This window comes from Salvelinus namaycush, chromosome 5, assembly GCF_016432855.1.
Source record: "Salvelinus namaycush isolate Seneca chromosome 5, SaNama_1.0, whole genome shotgun sequence".
NCBI lineage: Eukaryota > Metazoa > Chordata > Actinopteri > Salmoniformes > Salmonidae > Salvelinus > Salvelinus namaycush.
In genome coordinates, this window is record NC_052311.1 from 26,695,197 (window position 1) to 26,714,858 (window position 19,662).

Here is a 19,662-nt window from a genome sequence, read left to right on the forward strand (position 1 = left end):
GGCGAGAGACGGCTACTACAGCCGCCGAATCACTCACACTCTGAACGGGGGGAGATACGTTCAACGGCTAGCCAGCAACCTTGCTGGACGCTGTGGCGGAACCGAAGAGGAACAAATAACTGATAGGAGAAGGTCTGAAGCCTTACTCTGGAACGAGCTGAGATGAAAGTCCAATAGTACTACGACAAGGTTATTACTACTAGCCTATCTCTGACACCTCATCTTGAGGGAAAGATACCCAGACCTCATCTGACGCCACGGTCAATACTATTCCGTTGAATTACAATTTCAACTGCAGGGAAATTAGACAATCACTATAACAGGCTACAATGTATCGATCAACGAAAGGAGCGTCAAAGGCTCGGAGGGACCAAATCAACGCGGAGATTCGGAACCTGAAGGACTTGCTTCCTATCTCCGATGCGGACAAGGCACGACTCTCATACCTACATATCATGTCCCTTGCCAGCATGTACACCAGGAAATCGGTCTTCTTCTCTCAAGGTAAGCCCCGATTTAGTTTATAATCGACAAGTTCAAACTCAGTGTATAATCCATAGCCTACCTATACATAGCAACAAACATTTGTGAATGAAACATCTACTGACAGACTGTTGCTTCAATCTGTCTGAGCTAGTGGCATGCTACCGTGAGCTTTATGTGTTGAATCAACAGGTGCCATATGTCTTGTCGAAAGAAACAGTTGATGAACTTTATGTCTACATGTGAATTATGTTATTTAGGAATACATATAATGGAACATTATTGTGTTTGGTTTGAAGTTCTGGGGTGAAAAACGCTTTTGGAGTCGTGTGTCTCTATCCAGTTCTGAAACGCTTCTATCGCTATCCATGGTACTGAAATCTAATGCGGTTGTTCTATAGCTATTGCAGGGAGCAGAACCGTTGCACTGGTGCTATGATGACACCCATTAGCTAGACAGAAACACTAATACATTTAAAAAAAAATAATATTTTGTTTTTAGAATCGGGATCTGCTGGCAGTCTCGAGGAAAGCGCGAGGTTCATGTCTTTCGACGAGCTGTCAGAGCTGGTGCAGGAGCTACCTGGGTTTCTGCTCCTGTTGACCGGGGAAGGCAAGCTGCTCTACCTGTCAGACAGCGTCTCCGAGCACCTCGGCCACTCCATGGTGGGTCCACGGGAGACCATATCATGTCTAAATATTAAGCTCATAAGTTAATAAAAATGTAATGACAATATGCTTAATATGAACTCCTTTTCCAGGTGGATTTGGTTGCCCAGGGTGACAGTGTGTATGATATCATTGACCCTACTGACCACTTCATCATGAGGACCAACCTGGCCCCTCCTACGTCACCTGACACAGGTAAGACACGCCTTCATATTTCCAGTGGTAGAGAACAGCGTTACCAATGGCTTGCATTTATTTCCCTCAGATCATTGTCGATATTCACAATCCCTCCTTGCCTCTTCTTTCCCTCAGATCGTCTATTCCGTTGTCGTTTCAACACTTCCAAGTCGGTGCGCAGGCAGAGTGCTGGGAACAAGCTGGTTCTGATCCGGGCGCGCTGCCTGTCCCCTCCCTCCTCCTCTACCACCCCTAGCTCCTACTGGACATCCAACCCCGTCTGGATGTGCTTCTGTTCCCCTCTGGAGGCCGTCCCCACCCGCTCTGGCCCTGGGGGGGACCAAGTTCCTGCTCTTATCCCTCCTGCTGCTGAGAACAACTTCTTCCTAGCCACGTTCCAGTCTCAACACAGCCGAGACATGAGGCTCCAGAATGCACAGGACAGGTGAGGTCACACCCACTAACAAGGCAGCGCCAACTGTTCCATTAGATCTTCTGAGTAATAATATAGTTCTGAAATAGCATCAACTTACCATGTCTTCTCTCCATCTTCCCTGCAGTGTCAGTGTTTACCTAGGCCTTGATGTGTCAGCCCTGAGGTCTCGCTCCTGGTACAGCCTCCTCCACCCACAGGACCTGTCACACGCCTCTGCTCAGCACTGCAGCCTGTGTAAGTACCAATTCAGTGATACCACACAACCACCACACAATTACACTGTATCCACTTACACCCGATGTCTGATGTTGTTGTTCCCTCTTTGTTCCCCCACAGTGAGAGAAGGAGGAGAAGGTAGATCTGAGATGGTGGTACGGGTGGAGTCTGCAGACCAGTCCTGGGTCTGGCTTTACATGGTACTGCAGCTGGAGGCAGGAGACAGCCCCATCAGCAGCAACAACTACATACTTAGGTACTAGCTCTACCCTATGACAGATCATCATAACACATCGCCAACAGATATAAAGGAGATGACTGATTGCAATAAGCAGAAGGGAATCTTACTAACCATTTCCGTCTCTCACTTTCTGTTTCTCTCTCAGTGAGGCGGAGGCGTGGTCAGTGAGACAGCAGCTGAGCACAGAGCAGACCCAGCTGACCCTGGTACTGAGTACCAGTACCTCCCGCCAGGACAGCTTGAGCCTGTCCAGCCCAGACCAAGTCTTCACCCCCAGCAGCAGTGGCCTCTCAGCCCAGTCCTTTGACTTCAGCATGACTGTGTCGAGTGTGGGCTCCTCCGATGAGACAGGGGGCGCCACCACTGAACCCATGCAAGTGGAGGGCGACCCTCGCTCCAGTATTTCCTCTATTGAGGAGGAGAGCTTCTTCCAGCAGCAGCAGATGCCTGCCCCTGTCCAAAGCCCATCCGCTGCCTCCTCCCCCACCCCGGTTACCGTTGCCACGGTAGCAGACCTGGACTTCCTCACTCAGAACATTCTCCTGCCCCCCTCCTTCCAGCTCGAACCTCCACTGCCTGCCCTTCCCCTGCCCCTCCCCCCAACGCCCACCTCCCAGGAGCAGCAGACCAAAGAGTTTGTGTGCACGCCCCCCTACACACCCCAGCTGGGTGGTGGCAGCTTCCTGTTCGGCGAGCCCCTCTTTAGCTTCGACCCCACTGGCACCACCACACCCCCTCCCTCCACCACCACAGCTACAGCCACCACCTCCATTGCCACCTCCCTCTCCCCCTCTGCCCCACCCGCCCCACCCACCACAGCCTCCAGTCCTGCTCCCCCCTCCTCCCTGTGCCTCACTGGCCCCTCCACCAACCTGTTTTTCCCTGCTGATCCCTGCAGTGGCTCTCTCTATGAGAAGCTACCCCCCACCCCTGACAGCCCTGGGGATGGGGACTGCACAGTGATGACCTTGCCTGAGGTTCGGGGACCCCTGTATGTAGATGTCCCTTTAGGGCCCCTTCACTACCCCCTTGAGGGCCTCCTCACCCCAGAGGCATCCCCCGGTAAACAGCCCTGTCTCTCTTTCTTCTCCCTGGAGAGAGAGAGGGAGAAGGAGAGAGCAGAGATCTCCCTCTTAGCTCAGCATATCAGCTCCTTAGCAGAGGGTTTCTACCTGGATCCTCTCTTATCCAAGCTATCCCCTCCTTCCATGTCCCCCTCCTCCTCCCCTCCTTCCCCCTCCCTCTCCCCATCCCTAGACACCGCTGGTGTTGACTCTAGCCACATGCTGGGAGAGTTTTACCCTGTTAAAGCGTGGAGAGGCCTGGACTTCCCCATATTCCATGATGATGAATCTCTGTTTGAAGAGAGCATCTTAGAAGCCCTTCTCCAGGACTTCTCCACCCCTCCCCCCCTCTCTCCCTCCCTCCCCCCGCCCTCTCCCCCCAACCCAGTGTGCTGGCACTCACCCTCCCACTTTGAGGGGGTCAGCCACTTCTGTAGCGTCCAATCGGCGCACTGTAACCCCACGGCCGGGTCCGGGGCGACGTTGGCCGGCGAGTCCGGGGCGATGGCAGAAGTGGAGGGGCTGGCGGAGGAGCCTATGGAGATTGAGGTGGCGTCATCACCTCTGTCCTCCTGCTCCTCCATCCCAGCATCCCCTCCCCTGCGACTCACTGCCTCCCCCACCTCCGCCCCCTTCACGCCCGTCGACCCCTCTACACCCGCCGTGCCTTGCGCTCAGTCCCTCCTGGAGGAGCTGGCCGCCCTGGAACCCATGTTTGGGGCAGGTGCCTCGATCGCCCCCGGCTTGGGTCAACAACCTGAGTTGTATCAACTCCAGTGTCACCAGCCGCCACAATGCTTCCACAAAGGTGAGAATCATCCAGTTCACTTGTTCTACCGTCTTTCTCTGTTTGAGAAATGAATTAAGATGTTTTAAACCTGAACATACCAGACTAATGTCCCCTTCCTCTTTGTCTCTTGTGTTTTTCAGATGGGAGTGGAAGTGTTCCCCCGTTCTAAATAAGTCTGTGACTTACTTCATTAAGTATGGCATATTGTCATATTTCGTGGAGCTATTTTACTGAAAAGTAAAAATGATTTAAGTGTATAAATATATACATAATGTATACTACTAAAGGACTTGAACTCCTACATGTCTACTGAGAACAAAGATTGACTTCATATTTTTGTTCATTTATTCATTCCTGTATTTCTATTTCAACAAATGGTGCAACATTTACATAATGGTGCAACATTTACATAATGGTGCAATACATACATAATGGTGCAACATTTACCAACTGAATGGACCCACAACTGACTGAGTTTTGGGTCCATTTGGTGCCTCAGCTTTTCTGTAACATGAGCTTCAGATTTGATCAGACAGAGACGTAAACAAAACCTCTGACCTTGTAAAGCGCCGTTTAACTTCCAGACGCGCATTTGTATTCACTCGTAGTGAAAAACCTGTTGTGAACAAAAAAAAGAACACATTCCTTGACATTTCAATAGGGAAATGACTTAACAGCATTATTGCTTGTAATGCAGCAACGCAAACCCAAATCACAAATGTGGTGAAAGTCTGTTTACAAAATCTCTACTGACCTGGTATAACCGCTGACAGTAGCTGACAAAAGGGGATCCGATTTCCTCTCTCACATCTTCAATATTTCAATATTTCGACACATAGTTCTACTCTGACCTTCTGGTACTCTACTCTGACCTTCTGGTATAGCCTCGAAGGCCATGTCAAAATGTACAAATACCGTAGTCAAACTAAGCTAATACTTCAGGCACTTTGAGCTTTGAGTTTGCGGCTGCACATTTTAAAACATTTGACTTCATGTTATTTCTCCATGACAAACTTGTGTATCAATGTGATGTGCAAAGAAAATACAATACAAAACATATGAAGATCTTGGAATGTCCACAAGCAGGAACGCATGACGAAGGTTTCCGGTATTTACTAGGTGTTGCCAAATGGAAATCGTCTGGAAGTTACTCAACAACTGTGTGTGGTTCTGTTGTGTACAGGACCAGCACATTGTACAATAGACTCTGAATGTGGGTTCTTTAGGTCACTGTTCTCTTGGGCTTGAAGGGTAGCTATGCTGGATTTCCTTGCGGCATTAATATGTGCAATGCTGGCAGTTTATAGCGGCTCCTGTGTGCCTGGCACGGCCATGGCCTTCTGAACTCTTAACGGAACTCTTTCTTCATGTCCATTAACCAATGGACAGTCACATCATAGCTCGAATGGAGTTACGGTGTAGTGAGACACAACACGACTACGTGAATGACAATGTGATTCTTCTTTTTTGAGAGGGGTTGAAAAAAAAAAAAAATGGAAGTTTTGTTTTAAAAAATGACCTGAAAATAGTGTGATGGGGTCCTTTTTCTATTCAGTTCCTCCTAATCGACACGGGTTGAGAATGGTACTATTCCCATGGTGTCGACATGCTAACGTAGAGTTGTCTACGGTCAAGTAAAGGATTGATTCCTACGTTCTAGCTATTAAATGCTAAGTTGAACATATGTGTAGGTATATTATTGTGTGTGTTATATTGAAAACAATTACTGATGTTCAATGCATAAAGCATTATGTCTGTGGATATATGCACATGCCGTTTCTTTGAAGGGTTGTACACATTTGTACATTTGTATGAATACATCAGTCTGTACATAGACATTTCTATTGTTTAAGAGGTTCTATATACACATGATGATATATTGAAGAATGGACATTGTGGACCAGTGTTCTTTTGTGTTGCTGATAAGTGTATTTGGTTGTCAAACAAATGCATTTATATTAAAGTGCACTTAAAGCGGTTGGATCTCTGTCGTCACTGTCAGTCCTCCTCATCCTCCTACCTACAATCATCATCCCTCCTTCCTCTCTCCTCGTTTCTTCCCCTGGAGCGAGCTCCGCTCAGCAACAGCACTGACGCACACACACGAGGAGACAGTGTCTCATACCATCTGACTCAGACTGACGCACACGCTCCACACCGAGGCTCTCACTCACACATGGCCTCCCACTTAAGCAGGCGTGCTTGCGCTGACGTTGAGACACCCACACAATAGGACCTCCCCCCCTTTACAAATAGCAGCTGCCCACACTCACTCAATGTACCTGCTACACTGACAGCGCGCTGTGATGGTTTCAGACTCCATATATAGGCATTCCTGTCAGAGCTCTGATTCAAGCAGCCCCCCCTTTCCTCAGCCTCCAATTCAGATGGGAGCGAGCGAGCGAGCGTGATGGACAGTTATGCAGAAATAATGCTTCAGAACCTAATTATACAGCAGGTGGATAAATCATGTACTATCAATCACTAACTAGTACCCAGTGCAAGTTCTGTGCTCTTCACATCATGGAGGGTACATTTGGGTAAAAATCATTAGATGACTGATGGGCTTTGCAATGTTACAGTGTAAATGAATCCTGCCACCTCTCTCGTCTCCTTTGACATTTATTACAGTCACCCCCCCAGGTCCCTGAAACCTAATCTCAGCAGCAGCGCTGCAGGAACAGGGTACAAATATGAGACCCTTCAACACCTTAAAAACTAAACCTGGAGAGACAAAGCCTTGCCATACCATGCTGGTTCCTGCAACCGAACATTTTGTTCCAGCACCATACCAGTCACTGCAGTGAGCCTCCTGGATGTGAGCGCTGCAGAGACAATGGAGCAGTTCAGCTATCGCCTGTCATCTTGTGGCCAAGAAAATTAGTACACTTTTAAATACCTTGCAGCATTTGGTGAAGCCAAATCCATAAGGGATCCTAGCTTTCACCTGGATTCACCTGGTCAGTCAGTCATGGAAAGAGCAGGTGTTCTTAATCTTTGGTCAAGTACAGTAGTTCCCAGATCCATCCGTGTTCAAGGTGTCCTCTTCCTTCCTTGATACCCTCATCAAACGTGTTATGAGTACAACGCTGTGGTGGGAATGCAAATACATGGTTCCAGAAGCACAGCCAGAATGCCATTAGCCACACACACTCAGTTTTGACAGATGGCAAGCAAAAGAAGATGCAGCAATTTGTATAACAAATTCCTTTAATAAAACGGGTTGGGCTTGGTTTAATCAAGAGAGGAGATGCATTCCTTAAATCAAATATTTTAACTCTGGAGGCAAAACATGAATCTTGCTGAGAAAACTGGCATAAATACACTCATACACTTAAAATCATTCATAATAACAAACGTTTATTTCGCTTAGCAATACAGAGCAAAATGACAGTTATGACAGAATGTGTGTGTATGTGAGTGGTATGTGTAGGTTACAGGGTCAGTATAAATACATCGGTAGGATAGAGGGCGGCTCTCATTTCTTCTTCACTGACACTGCCTCGTCTGCAGCTGCTGCCTCCGCTCTCAACCTCTCCTCCTTCTCCTCCAGGAAAGTATTGTACTCCTCGGCCGATAAACTGAAGGTGGGATGAGAGGGAGGGAAGGAGAGAGGGATCAAAAGAGGGGAGGAAAAATAAAGTAGTCCTAACTGAATAACGGTGCGTCACAACAGAACCATAACAATGCCAATGATGACAATGACACTTATTCCCAGTCTATCAATGCATATGAGAGTACAATAGAATACCAAAGTGTGAGTCATAATACCCATAAAACCTAGCGGTCAAACAAGGAAATGGTTCCACATTTTTCCCCCCCACCATTCATTTCTCTCATAGGGGATTTTAGAAACATTTCAAAATAAGGGCTGTGTTTCATGTAGGCTTACCCTGGCGTGATGTTTTGATAACCTGTAAAGCTCTTGGACAAGGCAACCTTTACCAATATATTCGCCTGTATTTACCCCCAAAAATGAAACACAAATTAGCTGCTAATGTGGCCATCATAAAGAACTACAAATGCCATGATTTGAATGAGACTGCAAAATCGAGGCAAAGGTAAGAATCTCTGGATGAACTAATGTTATCTACATTAGGAATTCATAAATTGGCTACATTTCTTTAAATGGACAAATCTGAAAAACGGTCTTGTGCAAGTCTTAAATTGACACAATACCTGTTAGCTAAGATGTCAGCTAGAGATAACGTGCAGGAGCTTGCAGGGATTTGTCTTGCATGATGTCTACTTTGATGCTAATTAGCATTTTCAAAACAGAGTAAATAGAACCTTTATATTGTGATAAAAGTCACCTTGTCCGACAGAGATTTACACAGTTATCAACACGTCATGCTAAGGTAAGTCTACACGAAACACAGCCCTTATTTGAAGTGTTTCTAAAATTCCCTATGGGGAAAATTAATGGTGGAAAAATGATTGGAACCATTTCCCTGTTTGACCACAAGGTTTTATGGGTATTATGACAACTCCACTGTGGGGCTCTATAGAGTATGACCCTATAGTTTATCATTACTATGTATTGTACCAATATTATTAATGTGTGTGCGTCACAGTGCTTTAGTGCTGAATCCCATTTATGACATTAATGACACTGGACACTTTGAGAGAGGAGGGTCTTACTCGTTGACGATCTCAATGCCCAACGAGCGAGCCGAGCCGATGATGCTCTTGACAACAGTCTCTATGGAAGCGTTCTGCATCTTGAAGGCCTCGTCCTGGGCCTTGACCTGAGCAATCTCATACACCGCCCTTACAGACACCTTCCCTGCTATCTCATGGCCTAGAGATGGAGAAAGAGATGGAGTCCAGAATGGGAATAAGATGAAGAAACTGAGGGGAAACGATAGACAAGAAACCAAGGGGAGCAGAGGGTGGAAGAAAGAAAAGTTGGGGACCAAAGGAGAGCCGAGTGTGGGAGGAAACGAAGGAGCGATCGGAGAGAGGGAGTAGCCGGTGCAGACGGGGGAAATCCATAATTCTCTTTCTTCAGCCCACCACCTCTCCCACTACCTTCCTGCCTGTAATTGCCTGGCTTAAAGTTCCCCCGTCGATCATAAATATATCATCAATCAAAGACATTCAATCTCAGCCCTAACGCCCTGTGGGAGACGTCATCTGTCTGTCCGTCCCTCCGGTACAGGGCTAGTCTGGCCTCAGACAGACAGACATTTACAGCAATAGAGTAAATGGAAGAACAGAGTGGCACCAGTCAACAAGGTCCAAACCTTACCTGTTTTGCTGGCTCCTTTCTGGATGCCAGCCGCCTGCTTGAGGAAGTAGGACACTGTGGGTTGGCCAATCGTCAGGTCATACGTCCTGTCAGGCTGCAGGGAGGGGGAGCGGTGGTGAGGGACAGAGTTTTAGATGCCTTTTAATCCATCAATCAAGGTGTGCTCAAATAGGAATGGACGCTTTATGAAGTGGAAAGTTGCTCTCACAACCTCGGCTCTGCATTACCTTGTCAATGGAATGATCTATCATTAGTGACTTCACATTGAAATGACACCATTTGTCCCCATCTATGAAATAGCCATTAGTTGGGACGGCCCAATGATCCAGGCATGGATCTGGTAGACATCCAAGAATTACTCTCGATTTAGGGATGGTGACTTTGTAAAATAAGATTTGCTACTTCTTTATTTTTGTTGAACAGGATGAGTCAGACGGGGAGAGAGAAATGAACACAAGACAGATCAAGGCTGCAAAGGATCCAACCGCACTGTGGCACGCCAGGGAGAGACACATCCACTACACTAGCTAAACTAAGTCTGTCTGGGAGATCGCATTAGAGGGTGAAGCTCATCAATACATCATATATATATATATATACACACACACACACACTACATATCCAAAAGTATGTGGACACGTGCTCGTAGAACAAGAACATCTCATTCCAAAATCATGGGCATTAATATGGAGTTGGTCCCCCCTTTACTGCTATAACAGCCTCCGCTCTTCTGGGAAGGCTTTCCACTAGGTGTTGGAACAGTGCTGCTGGGACTTGCTTCCATTCAGCCACAAGAACATTAGTGAGGTCGGGCACTGATGTTGGGCGATTAGGCCAGGCTTGCAGTCGGCGTTCCAATTCATCCCAAAGGTGTTCGATGGGGTTGAAGTCAGGGCTTTGTGCAGGCCAGTCAAGTTCTTCCACACCAATCTCGACAAACCACTTCTGTATGGACCTCGCTTTGTGCACGGTGGCATTGTCATGCTGAAACGGGAAAGGGCCTTCCCCAAACTGTTGCCACAAATGTATATGCTCTGCTGTAATGTAAAGATTTCCCTTCACTGGAACTAAGGGGCCTAGCCCGAACCATGAAAAACAGCCCCAGACCATTATTCCTCCTCCACCAAACTTTACAGTTGGCACTATGCATTGTGGGGCAGGTAGCGTTCTCCTGGCAACTGCCAAACCCAGATTTGTCAGTCGGACCGCCAGATGGTGAAGCGTGATTCATCCCTCCAGAGAACACGTTTCCACTGCTCCAAAGTCGCTTGGCATTGCGCATGGTGATCTTAGGCTTGTGTGCTGCTCGCCATGGAAACCCATTTCATGAAGCTCCCGATGAGCAGTTCTTGTGCTGACGTTGCTTCCAGAGGCAGTTTGGAACTCGGTAGTGAGTGTTGCAACCGAGGACAGACGGCCCCGTTCTGTGAGCTTGTGCGGCTACCACTTCGCGGCTGAGCCGTTGTTGCTTCTAGATGTTTTCACAATAACAGCACTTACAGTTGACCGGGGCAGCTCTAGCAGGGCAGAAATTTGACTGACTGACTTGTTGGAAAGGTGGCATCCTATGACGGTGCCACGTTGAAAGTCACTGAGCTCTTCAGTAAGGCCATTCTACTGCCAATGTTTGTCTATGGCGTTTGCATGGCTGTGTGCTTGATTTTATACACCTGTCAACAACGGGTGTGGCTGAAATAGCCAAATCCATTATTTTGAAGGGGTGTCCACATGCTTTTGTATATATATTGTATTATATGAAGCCAAACAAAGTGCATGAATGATAAATACTCTGTGGAGATCGACATGGCAAGGGAAATTCTACTGTACACAAAAGAACATTTGTGTATTGAGATGCTCGTAGTGACCAGCAGATGGAGCCCATGAGTAACAAAAATGATTCTATCCTTTTATATGCTCTAAATTCTGTGCAACTTTTACATCCCCCTGGATACTGCTTAATGAATGCAAATGGAAAAGCATTCTTCAGTGTAACAGTATGAATAATGGAGGTTCTTGGGTAATGTATGCAGCCAGTGAAATCAGGCAGGATCTCTGAAAGGGCAAGCTGTAGGGGGCAGGGGCGGGTACACTGAGTAGGTTGCATGCCCTAAGTCTGGTTTAAAAAAAAAAAACTTTAAAAAAAACACACCTTAACGTGGATCTTGATGGGCAGAGGGATTCCTTCCTTGAGCTCTTTGGTCTTGTCGTTGAAGTCCTTGCAGAACTGGCCGATGGGGATGCCCTTCTGATGGAGACAGCAGGAGAGAATACAGTGAAGACAGACCGAGACGGGCAAACATTTTTTTTAATGGATGAGGTGTCTGGAGCTGCAAACATCCATCAGAGTGTCACTTACGGTAGATGCAGTGCGCTGCTGGAATACCAATGACTAGCCTGGGTCTGTCAATCAATCACAGGGCTTCTCAGAGCGGGCTGATTGTATGAGCACGCATGGCCACCCCGGGGAGTGAGAGCATCTGCAAGTGTGGTTGAGTCATTGTTTCTGTAGTTTTTGTGGGGGTGGTTGTTTTTGTGTTGGTTGTGTACTCAACTGTGTGTGTGTGTGTGTGTGTATGTCAGGGTATGACAGAATGCATGTGCTTGGCCGGTGCCTGGGAGACCATGTGATAAATGAGCCTCCTGTTTCCAGTGCCTGCCAGGCAAACAGAGAAAGCGAAATGGATGGGTGACATTAAGTCGACGTGCACCCCCACTCCCTCTCCTAAGCCTACCTCCACACTCTCCTAAGCCTACCTCCACACTCTCCTAAGCCTACCTCCACACTCTCCTAAGCCTACCTCCACACTCTCCTAAGCCTACCTCCACACTCTCCTAAGCCTACCTCCACACTCTCCTAAGCCTACCTCCACACTCTCCTAAGCCTACCTCCACACTCTCCTTAGCCTACCTCCACACTCTCCTAAGCCTACCTCCACACTCTCCTAAGCCTACCTCCACACTCTCCTAGCCTACCTCCACACTCTCCTAAGCCTACCTCCACACTCTCCTAAGCCTACCTCCACACTCTCCTAAGCCTACCTCCACACTCTCCTAAGCCTACCTCCACACTCTCCTAAGCCTACCTCCACACTCTCCTAAGCCTACCTCCACACTCTCCTAAGCCTACCTCCACACTCTCCTAAGCCTACCTCCACACTCTCCTTAGCCTACCTCCACACTCTCCTAAGCCTACCTCCACACTCTCCTAAGCCTACCTCCACACTCTCCTAGCCTACCTCCACACTCTCCTAGCCTACCTCCACACTCTCCTAAGCCTACCTCCACACTCTCCTAAGCCTACCTCCACACTCTCCTAAGCCTACCTCCACACTCTCCTAAGCCTACCTCCACACTCTCCTAAGCCTACCTCCACACTCTCCTAAGCCTACCTCCACACTCTCCTAAGCCTACCTCCACACTCTCCTAAGCCTACCTCCACACTCTCCTAAGCCTACCTCCACACTCTCCTAAGCCTACCTCCACACTCTCCTAAGCCTACCTCCACACTCTCCTAAGCCTACCTCCACACTCTCCTAAGCCTACCTCCACACTCTCCTAAGCCTACCTCCACACTCTCCTAAGCCTACCTCCACACTCTCCTAAGCCTACCTCCACACTCTCCTAGCCTACCTCCACACTCTCCTAAGCCTACCTCCACACTCTCCTAAGCCTACCTCCACACTCTCCTAAGCCTACCTCCACACTCTCCTAAGCCTACCTCCACACTCTCCTAGCCTACCTCCACACACAAACACAGCACAATAAGCCATTCCTCAGAGTTGCATTGGGAGGGAATGACTATAAAGCAATCTAATTACCGCTGCTGAAATGTAAACTGACCACCGCCATCCTTGTCCTAGGGCAACACACAAGCTCTGATTGAAATGTTCATTTCAGAGTATGCGAGGAACGAGAAAAACAGATTTTTACAGTTGAATGGAGCTTATGTGCTGCCGTGATGGACCGTGTTGAACACTGCCTGCAGATCTTAATAAATGTCTCGAATGAAAAGCCATTCATCCCAGCAGACATTCGTCAATGACAGGAGGAGTATGACCTTTATTTGGGACTAAAGGAGCGGAAAAACTAGTTTTAGCTTCACTCCGTATCTTTTGATACTTTTTTTAACATTCATTCAAAAACTCCTAATGAGTGTAAATCAATCGGTTAATCCATCCAATCAATCTTACTGCCTCTATGCATCTTCTCTCAGCCTTTAAAAAACCCCAACCTGAATGAAGTTACAACTTTGTCACAGCTGATATTGTTATAGAGCAGATGAGGCCCATTTGAATTATAATATCTCACTCATGAAATGAAACCATAAAGTCCCTGGAGCCTCTCCCTCTGATTTGATTAACAGGAATCCCATGTCAACCTCACTGCCGTCTATTGCCTTGCCTTCCCTCCCCTCCTGCTTCCCTCCCACTTCCGCCTCCCCTCCTCCTATAAAAAACAGAGCTAAACAAACAAATGGGGAGGAAGGATGGAGAGAAAATGTCTAATTAAATATGGATTACTATAAAAGGTTAGGATGTTGGGGAGCAAGTCGAAGCAAGGCGCTGCCTCACACAGATCTGGGCTCCCCTTTCTTCTGTTCCCGGCAGATAATGATCCGTCAGAGACTCTACGGCCAAGGAACAATGACATGAAAATCCACACAGACTAGCAGAGAGTAGAGGAGACGGGTCTAATGTGGTTATAAAGTGCTTAAGCACAGACAGAGGGACATGCACCGAGTCAGACAGACAGATAAGCATTTCTGCTTAAGATCGACACAGAGGATGACATAAAAGGGTCACAGACCGGCAGAGATGCTGTCCCATGGTGTTAGAAACATATTAAGGGGGGAGAGAGAGAGTGATATAGAGAGAGATGCCGAGAGACAGAAAACCTGAGTCTTTGCCTTCACTATGGTGAATCACTAAAACAATACAGAAATACACAACGGAAAAAGAAAGAACAGCACGTCAGAAATCAGCTCAATGTAATTGAAGAATCCATAGACTAACCACTTTTGGGAAAATTAGAAAACACTAAAACAACAAAGAGTTATCTATCCAAAACGGAGATGTATGGCTAAACCACTTCTCCAATCTTTTTGGCCCTATAACAAAGAGCAAAAACATATGACTAAATACAAATCTTAGAATCAACTATTAAATACTACCAGAACCCACTGGATTCTCCAACTACATTTAATGAACTACAGGACAAAATACAAACCCTCCAACCCAAAAAGGCCTGTGGTGTTGATGGTATCCTCAATGAAATGATAGACAACAAATTCCAATTGGCTATACTTTACTTTAACTCTTTAACATCATCCTTAGCTCTGGCATCTTCCCCAATATTTGGAACCAAGGACTGATCACCCCAATCCACAAAAGTGGAGATAAATTTGACCCCAATAACTACCGTGGGATATGCGTCAACTGCAACCTTGGGAAAATCCTGTGCATTATCATTAACAGCAGACTCGTACATTTCCTCAGTGAAAACAATGTACTGAGCAAATGTCAAATAGGCTTTTAACCAAATGACTATAAGACAGACCACGTATTCACCCTGCACACCCTAATTGACAAACAATCAAACCAAAACAACGGCAAAATCTTCTCATGCTTTGTTGATTCCAAAAAAGCCTTTGACTCAATTTGGCATGAGGGTCTGCTATACAAATTGATGGAAAGTGGTGTTGGAGGAAAAACATACTACATTATAAAATCCATGTACACAAACAAGTGTGCGCTTAAAATTGGCAAAAAACGCATTACTTTCCACATGTTCGTGGGGTGAGACAGGGTTGCAGCTTAAGCCCCACCCACTTCAACATATATATCAACGAACGAGAACAGTCTGCAGCACCCGGCCTCACCCTACTAGAATCTGAAGTCAACTGTCTACTGCTTGATCTGGTGCTTCTGTCCCCAACCAAGGAGGGTCTAAAGCAGCACCTAGATCTTCTGCACAGATTCTGTCAGACCTGGGCCCTAACAGTAAATCTCAGCAAGACAAAAATAATGGTGTTCCAAAAAAGGTCCAGTTGCCAGGACCAAATAAACTCAGCAAAAAAGAAACATCCTCTCACTGTCAACGACGTTTATTTTCAGTATACTTAACATGTGTAAATATGTGTATGAACATAACAAGATTCAACAACTGAGACATAAACTGAACAAGTTCCACAGACATGTGACTAACAGAAATGGAATAATGTGTCCCTGAACAAGGGGGGGGGGGGGGGTCAAAATCAAAAGTAACAGTCAGTATCTGGTTTGGCCACCAGCTGCATTAAGTACTGCAGTGCATCTCCTCCTCATGGACTGCACCAGATTTGCCAGTTATTGCTGTGAGATGTTACCCCACTCTTCCACCAATACACCTGCAAGTTCCCAGACATTTCTGTGGGAATGGCCCTAGCCCTCACCCTCCGATCCAACAGGTCCCAGACGTGCTCAATGTGATTGAGATCTGGGCTTTTCGCTGGCCATGGCAGAACACTGACATTCCTGTCTTGCAGGAAATCACGCGCAGATCAAGCAGTATGGCTAGTGGCATTGTCATGCTAAAGAGTAATGTCAGGATGAGCCTGCAGGAATGGTACCACATGAGGGAGGAGGATGTCTTCCCTGTAACACACAGCGTTGAGATTGCCTGCAATGACAACAAGCTCAGCCCGATGAGGCTGTGACACACTGCCCCAGACCATGATGGACCCTCCACCTCCAAATCGATCCCGCTCCAGAGTACATGCCTCGGTGTAACGCTCATTTCTTCGACGATACACGCGAATCTGACCATCCCCCCTGGTGAGACAAAACCGTGACTCGTCAGTGAAGAGCACTTTTTGCCAGTCCTGTCTGGTCCATCGACGGTGGGTTTGTGCCCATAGGCGACGTTGTTGCCGGTGAGGACCTGCCTTACAACAGGCCTACATGCCCTCAGTCCAGCCTCTCTCAGCCTATTGTGGACAGTCTGAGCACAGATGGAGGGATTGTGCGTTCCTGGTGTAACTCAGGCAGTTGTTGCCATCCTGTACCTGTCCCGCAGGTGTGATGTTCGGATGTACCGATCCTGTACAGGTGTTGTTACACGTGGTCTTGCCACTGCGAGGACGATCAGCTGTCCGTCCTGTCTTGCTGTAGTGCTGTCTTAGGCGTCAACATAGTACGGACATTGCTATTTATTGCCCTGGCCACATCTGTAGTACCTCATGCCTCATTGCAGCATGCCTAAGGCACGTTCACACAGATGAGCAGGGACCCTGGGCATCTTTCTTTTGGTGTTTTTCCAGAGTCAGCAGAAAGGCCTCTTTAGTGTCCTAAGTTTTCATAACTGTTACCTTAATTGCCTACCATCTAAGATGTTAGTGTCTTAACGACATGTTAATTGTTTATGGTTCATTGAACAAGCATGAGAAACAGTGTTTAAACCCTTTACAATGAAGATCTGTTAAGTTATTTGGATTTTAACAAATTATCTGTGAAAGACAGGGTCATGAAAAAGGGACATTTATTTTTTTGCTGAGTTTACAAATTCCATCCAGACACCGTTGCCCTAGAGCACACAAAAAACGACACATACCTTGGCCTAAACATCAACGCCACAGATAACTTCCACAAAGCTGTGAATGATCTGAGAGACAAGGCAAGAAGGGCATTCTATGCCATCAAAAGGAACATAAAATTCAACATTCCAATTAGGATCTGGCTAAAAATACTTGAATCAGTTATAGAACTCATATTGTTGTGCCCTTTATTGTTGTGAGGTCTGGGGTCCGCTCACCAACCAAGAATTCCCAAAATGGGTTAAACACCAAATTGAGACACTGCATGCAGAATTCCGCAAAAATATCTATGTACAATGTAAAACACCAAATAATGCATGCAGAGCAGATTTAGGCCGATACCCGCTAATTATCAAAATCCAGAAAAGAGACGTTAAATTCTACAATCACCGAAAAGGAAGCGATTCCCAAATCTTCTCTTACAAAGCCATCACCTACAGAGATGAACCTGAAGAAGAGTCCCCTAAGCAAGCTGGCTCTGGTGCTCTGTTCACAAACTCGAACAGACCCCACAGAGCCCCAAGGACAGCAACACAATTAGACCCAACCAAATCATGAGAAAACAAAAAGATAATTACTTGACACACTGGAAAGAATAAACAAAACTGAGCAAACTAGAATGCTATTTGGCCCTAAACAAAGAGTACACAGCGGCAGAATAACTGACCACTGTGACTGACCCAAACCTAAGGAAAGCTTTGACTATGTACCAACTCAGAGAGCATAGCCTTGCTATTGAAAAAGGTTTTTGTAGGCAGACCTGGCTCTCAAGAGAAGACAGGCTATGTGCACAATGCCCACAAAATGAGGTGGAACCTGAGCTGCACTTCCTAACCTCCTGCCAAATGTATGACCATTTTAGAGACACATTTTTCCCCTCAGATTACACAGACCCGCAAAGAATTCGAAAAGAAACCCAATTTTGATTAACTTCCATATCTACTGGGTGAAATACCACAGTGTGCCATCACAGCTGCAAGATTTGTGACCTGTTGCCACAAGAAAAGGGCAACCAGGGAAGAACAAACACAATCCACATGTTTATTTTCCCTTTTGTACTGCAAATAGTTCAACGCTGTAGATAGACAGTTGTCGGAAGTTTACATACACCTTAGCCAAATACATTTAAACTCAGTTTCACAACTCCTGACATTTAATCCTAGTAAAAATTCCATCTTAGGTCAGTTAGGATCACCACTTTATTTTAACAATTTGAAATGTCAGAATAATAGTAGAGAGAATGGTTTATTTCAGCTTTTATTTCTTTCATCACATTCCCTGTGGGTCAGAAGTTTACATATACTCAATTAGTATTTGGCAGCATTGCCTTTAAATTGTTTAACTTGGGTCAAACGTTTAAGGTAGCCTTCCACAAGCTTCCCACAATAAGTTGGGTGAATTTTGGGCCATTCCTCCTGACAGAGCTGGTGTAACCAAGTCAGGTTTGTAGACCTCCTTGCTCGCACACACTTTTTCAGTTCTGCCCACACATTTTCTATAGGATTGAGGTCAGGGCGTTGTGATGGCTATTCCAATACCTTGACTTTGTTGTCTTTAAGCCATTTTGCCACAACTTTGGAAGTATGCTTGTGGTCATTGTCCATTTGGAAGACCCATTTGCGACCAAGCTTTAACTTCCTGACTGATGTCTTGAGATGCCATCTATTTTGTGAAGTGCACCAGTCCCATCTTCAACAAAGCACCCCAACAACATGATGCTGCCACCCCCATGCTTCACGGTGGGGATGGTGTTCTTCGGCTTGCAAGCCTCCCCCTTTTTGCCCCAAACATAACGATGGTTATTAAGGCCAAAAAGTTATATTTTGTTTCATCAGACCAGAGGACATTTCTCCAAAAAGTATGATCTTTGTCCCCATGTGCAGTTGCAAACCGTAGTCTGGATTTTTTATGGCGGTTTTGGAGCAGTGGCTTCTTCCTTGCTGAGTGGCCTTTCAGGTTATGTCGATATAGGACTTGTTTTACTGTGGATATAGATACTTTTGTACCTGTTTCTCCAGCATCTTCACAAGGTCCTTTGCTGTTGTTATGGGATTGATTTGTACTTTGCGCACCAAAGTACGTTCATCTCTTGGAGACAGAACGCGTCTCCTTCCTGAGCGGTATGACGGCTGCGTGGTCCCATGGTGTTTATACTTGTGTACTATTGTTTGTACAGATGAAAGGTGGTACATTCAGGTGTTTGGAAATTGCTCCCAAGGATGAACCAGACTTGTGGAGGTCTACAATTTTTTTCTGAGGTCTTGGCTGATTTCTTTTGATTTTCCCATGATGTCAAGCAGACGCCCCAAGTTTGAAGGTAGGCCTTGAAATACATCCACAGGTACAACTCAAATTATGTCGAATAGCCTATCAGAAGCTTCTAAAGCCATGACATCATTTAATGGAATTTTCCGAGCTGTTTAAATGCACAGTCAACTTAGTGTATGTAAACTTCTGATCCACTAGAATTGTGATACAGTGAATTATAAGTGAAATAATCTGTCTGTAAACAATTGTTGGAAAAATTACTTGTGTCATGTACAAAGTAGATGTCCTAACCGACTTGTCAAAACTATAGCTTGCTAACAAGAAATGTGTGGAGTGGTTGAAAAACGAGTTTTAATGACTCCAACCGAAGTGTATGTAAACTTCCGACTTCAACGGTATATATAGAAAGAGAGAGGGAGCATATGCAGAGCATGTGAGCAGAGTTAAGCAGTTGGAAATACCGCTCATGGAGTGGTGCTTGCAGGCGCTCCATGTGC

At 46.3% G+C, this 19,662-nt stretch overlaps 2 protein-coding genes across 3 annotated transcripts in view; one reads left to right on the forward strand and one right to left on the reverse strand.

Annotated features, from left to right (window-relative positions):
• The first annotated feature begins 329 nt into the window (after positions 1–329).
• Positions 330–4,245, forward strand: LOC120047461 (neuronal PAS domain-containing protein 4A-like). Its single transcript, XM_038992991.1, has 8 exons — positions 330–504; positions 986–1,149; positions 1,245–1,347; positions 1,465–1,774; positions 1,890–1,999; positions 2,102–2,237; positions 2,368–4,094; positions 4,217–4,245. Exons 1-8 carry the CDS (start codon positions 330–332, stop codon positions 4,243–4,245), a joined length of 2,754 nt encoding a protein of 917 aa, XP_038848919.1.
• A 3,170-nt stretch (positions 4,246–7,415) lies between these two features.
• Positions 7,416–19,662, reverse strand: part of mrpl11 (mitochondrial ribosomal protein L11) — a 57,352-nt gene continuing 45,105 nt past the window's right edge. For both annotated transcript variants that reach the window (XM_038993855.1, XM_038993854.1), the window contains 4 exons: positions 11,477–11,572; positions 9,328–9,421; positions 8,718–8,877; positions 7,416–7,657 (listed from right to left, as the gene is read on the reverse strand). In XM_038993855.1, the coding sequence (XP_038849783.1) occupies positions 7,555–7,657; positions 8,718–8,877; positions 9,328–9,421; positions 11,477–11,572 (453 nt within the window). In that variant the 3' untranslated portion in view covers positions 7,416–7,554. The remainder of the gene's footprint in view (positions 7,658–8,717; positions 8,878–9,327; positions 9,422–11,476; positions 11,573–19,662) is intronic.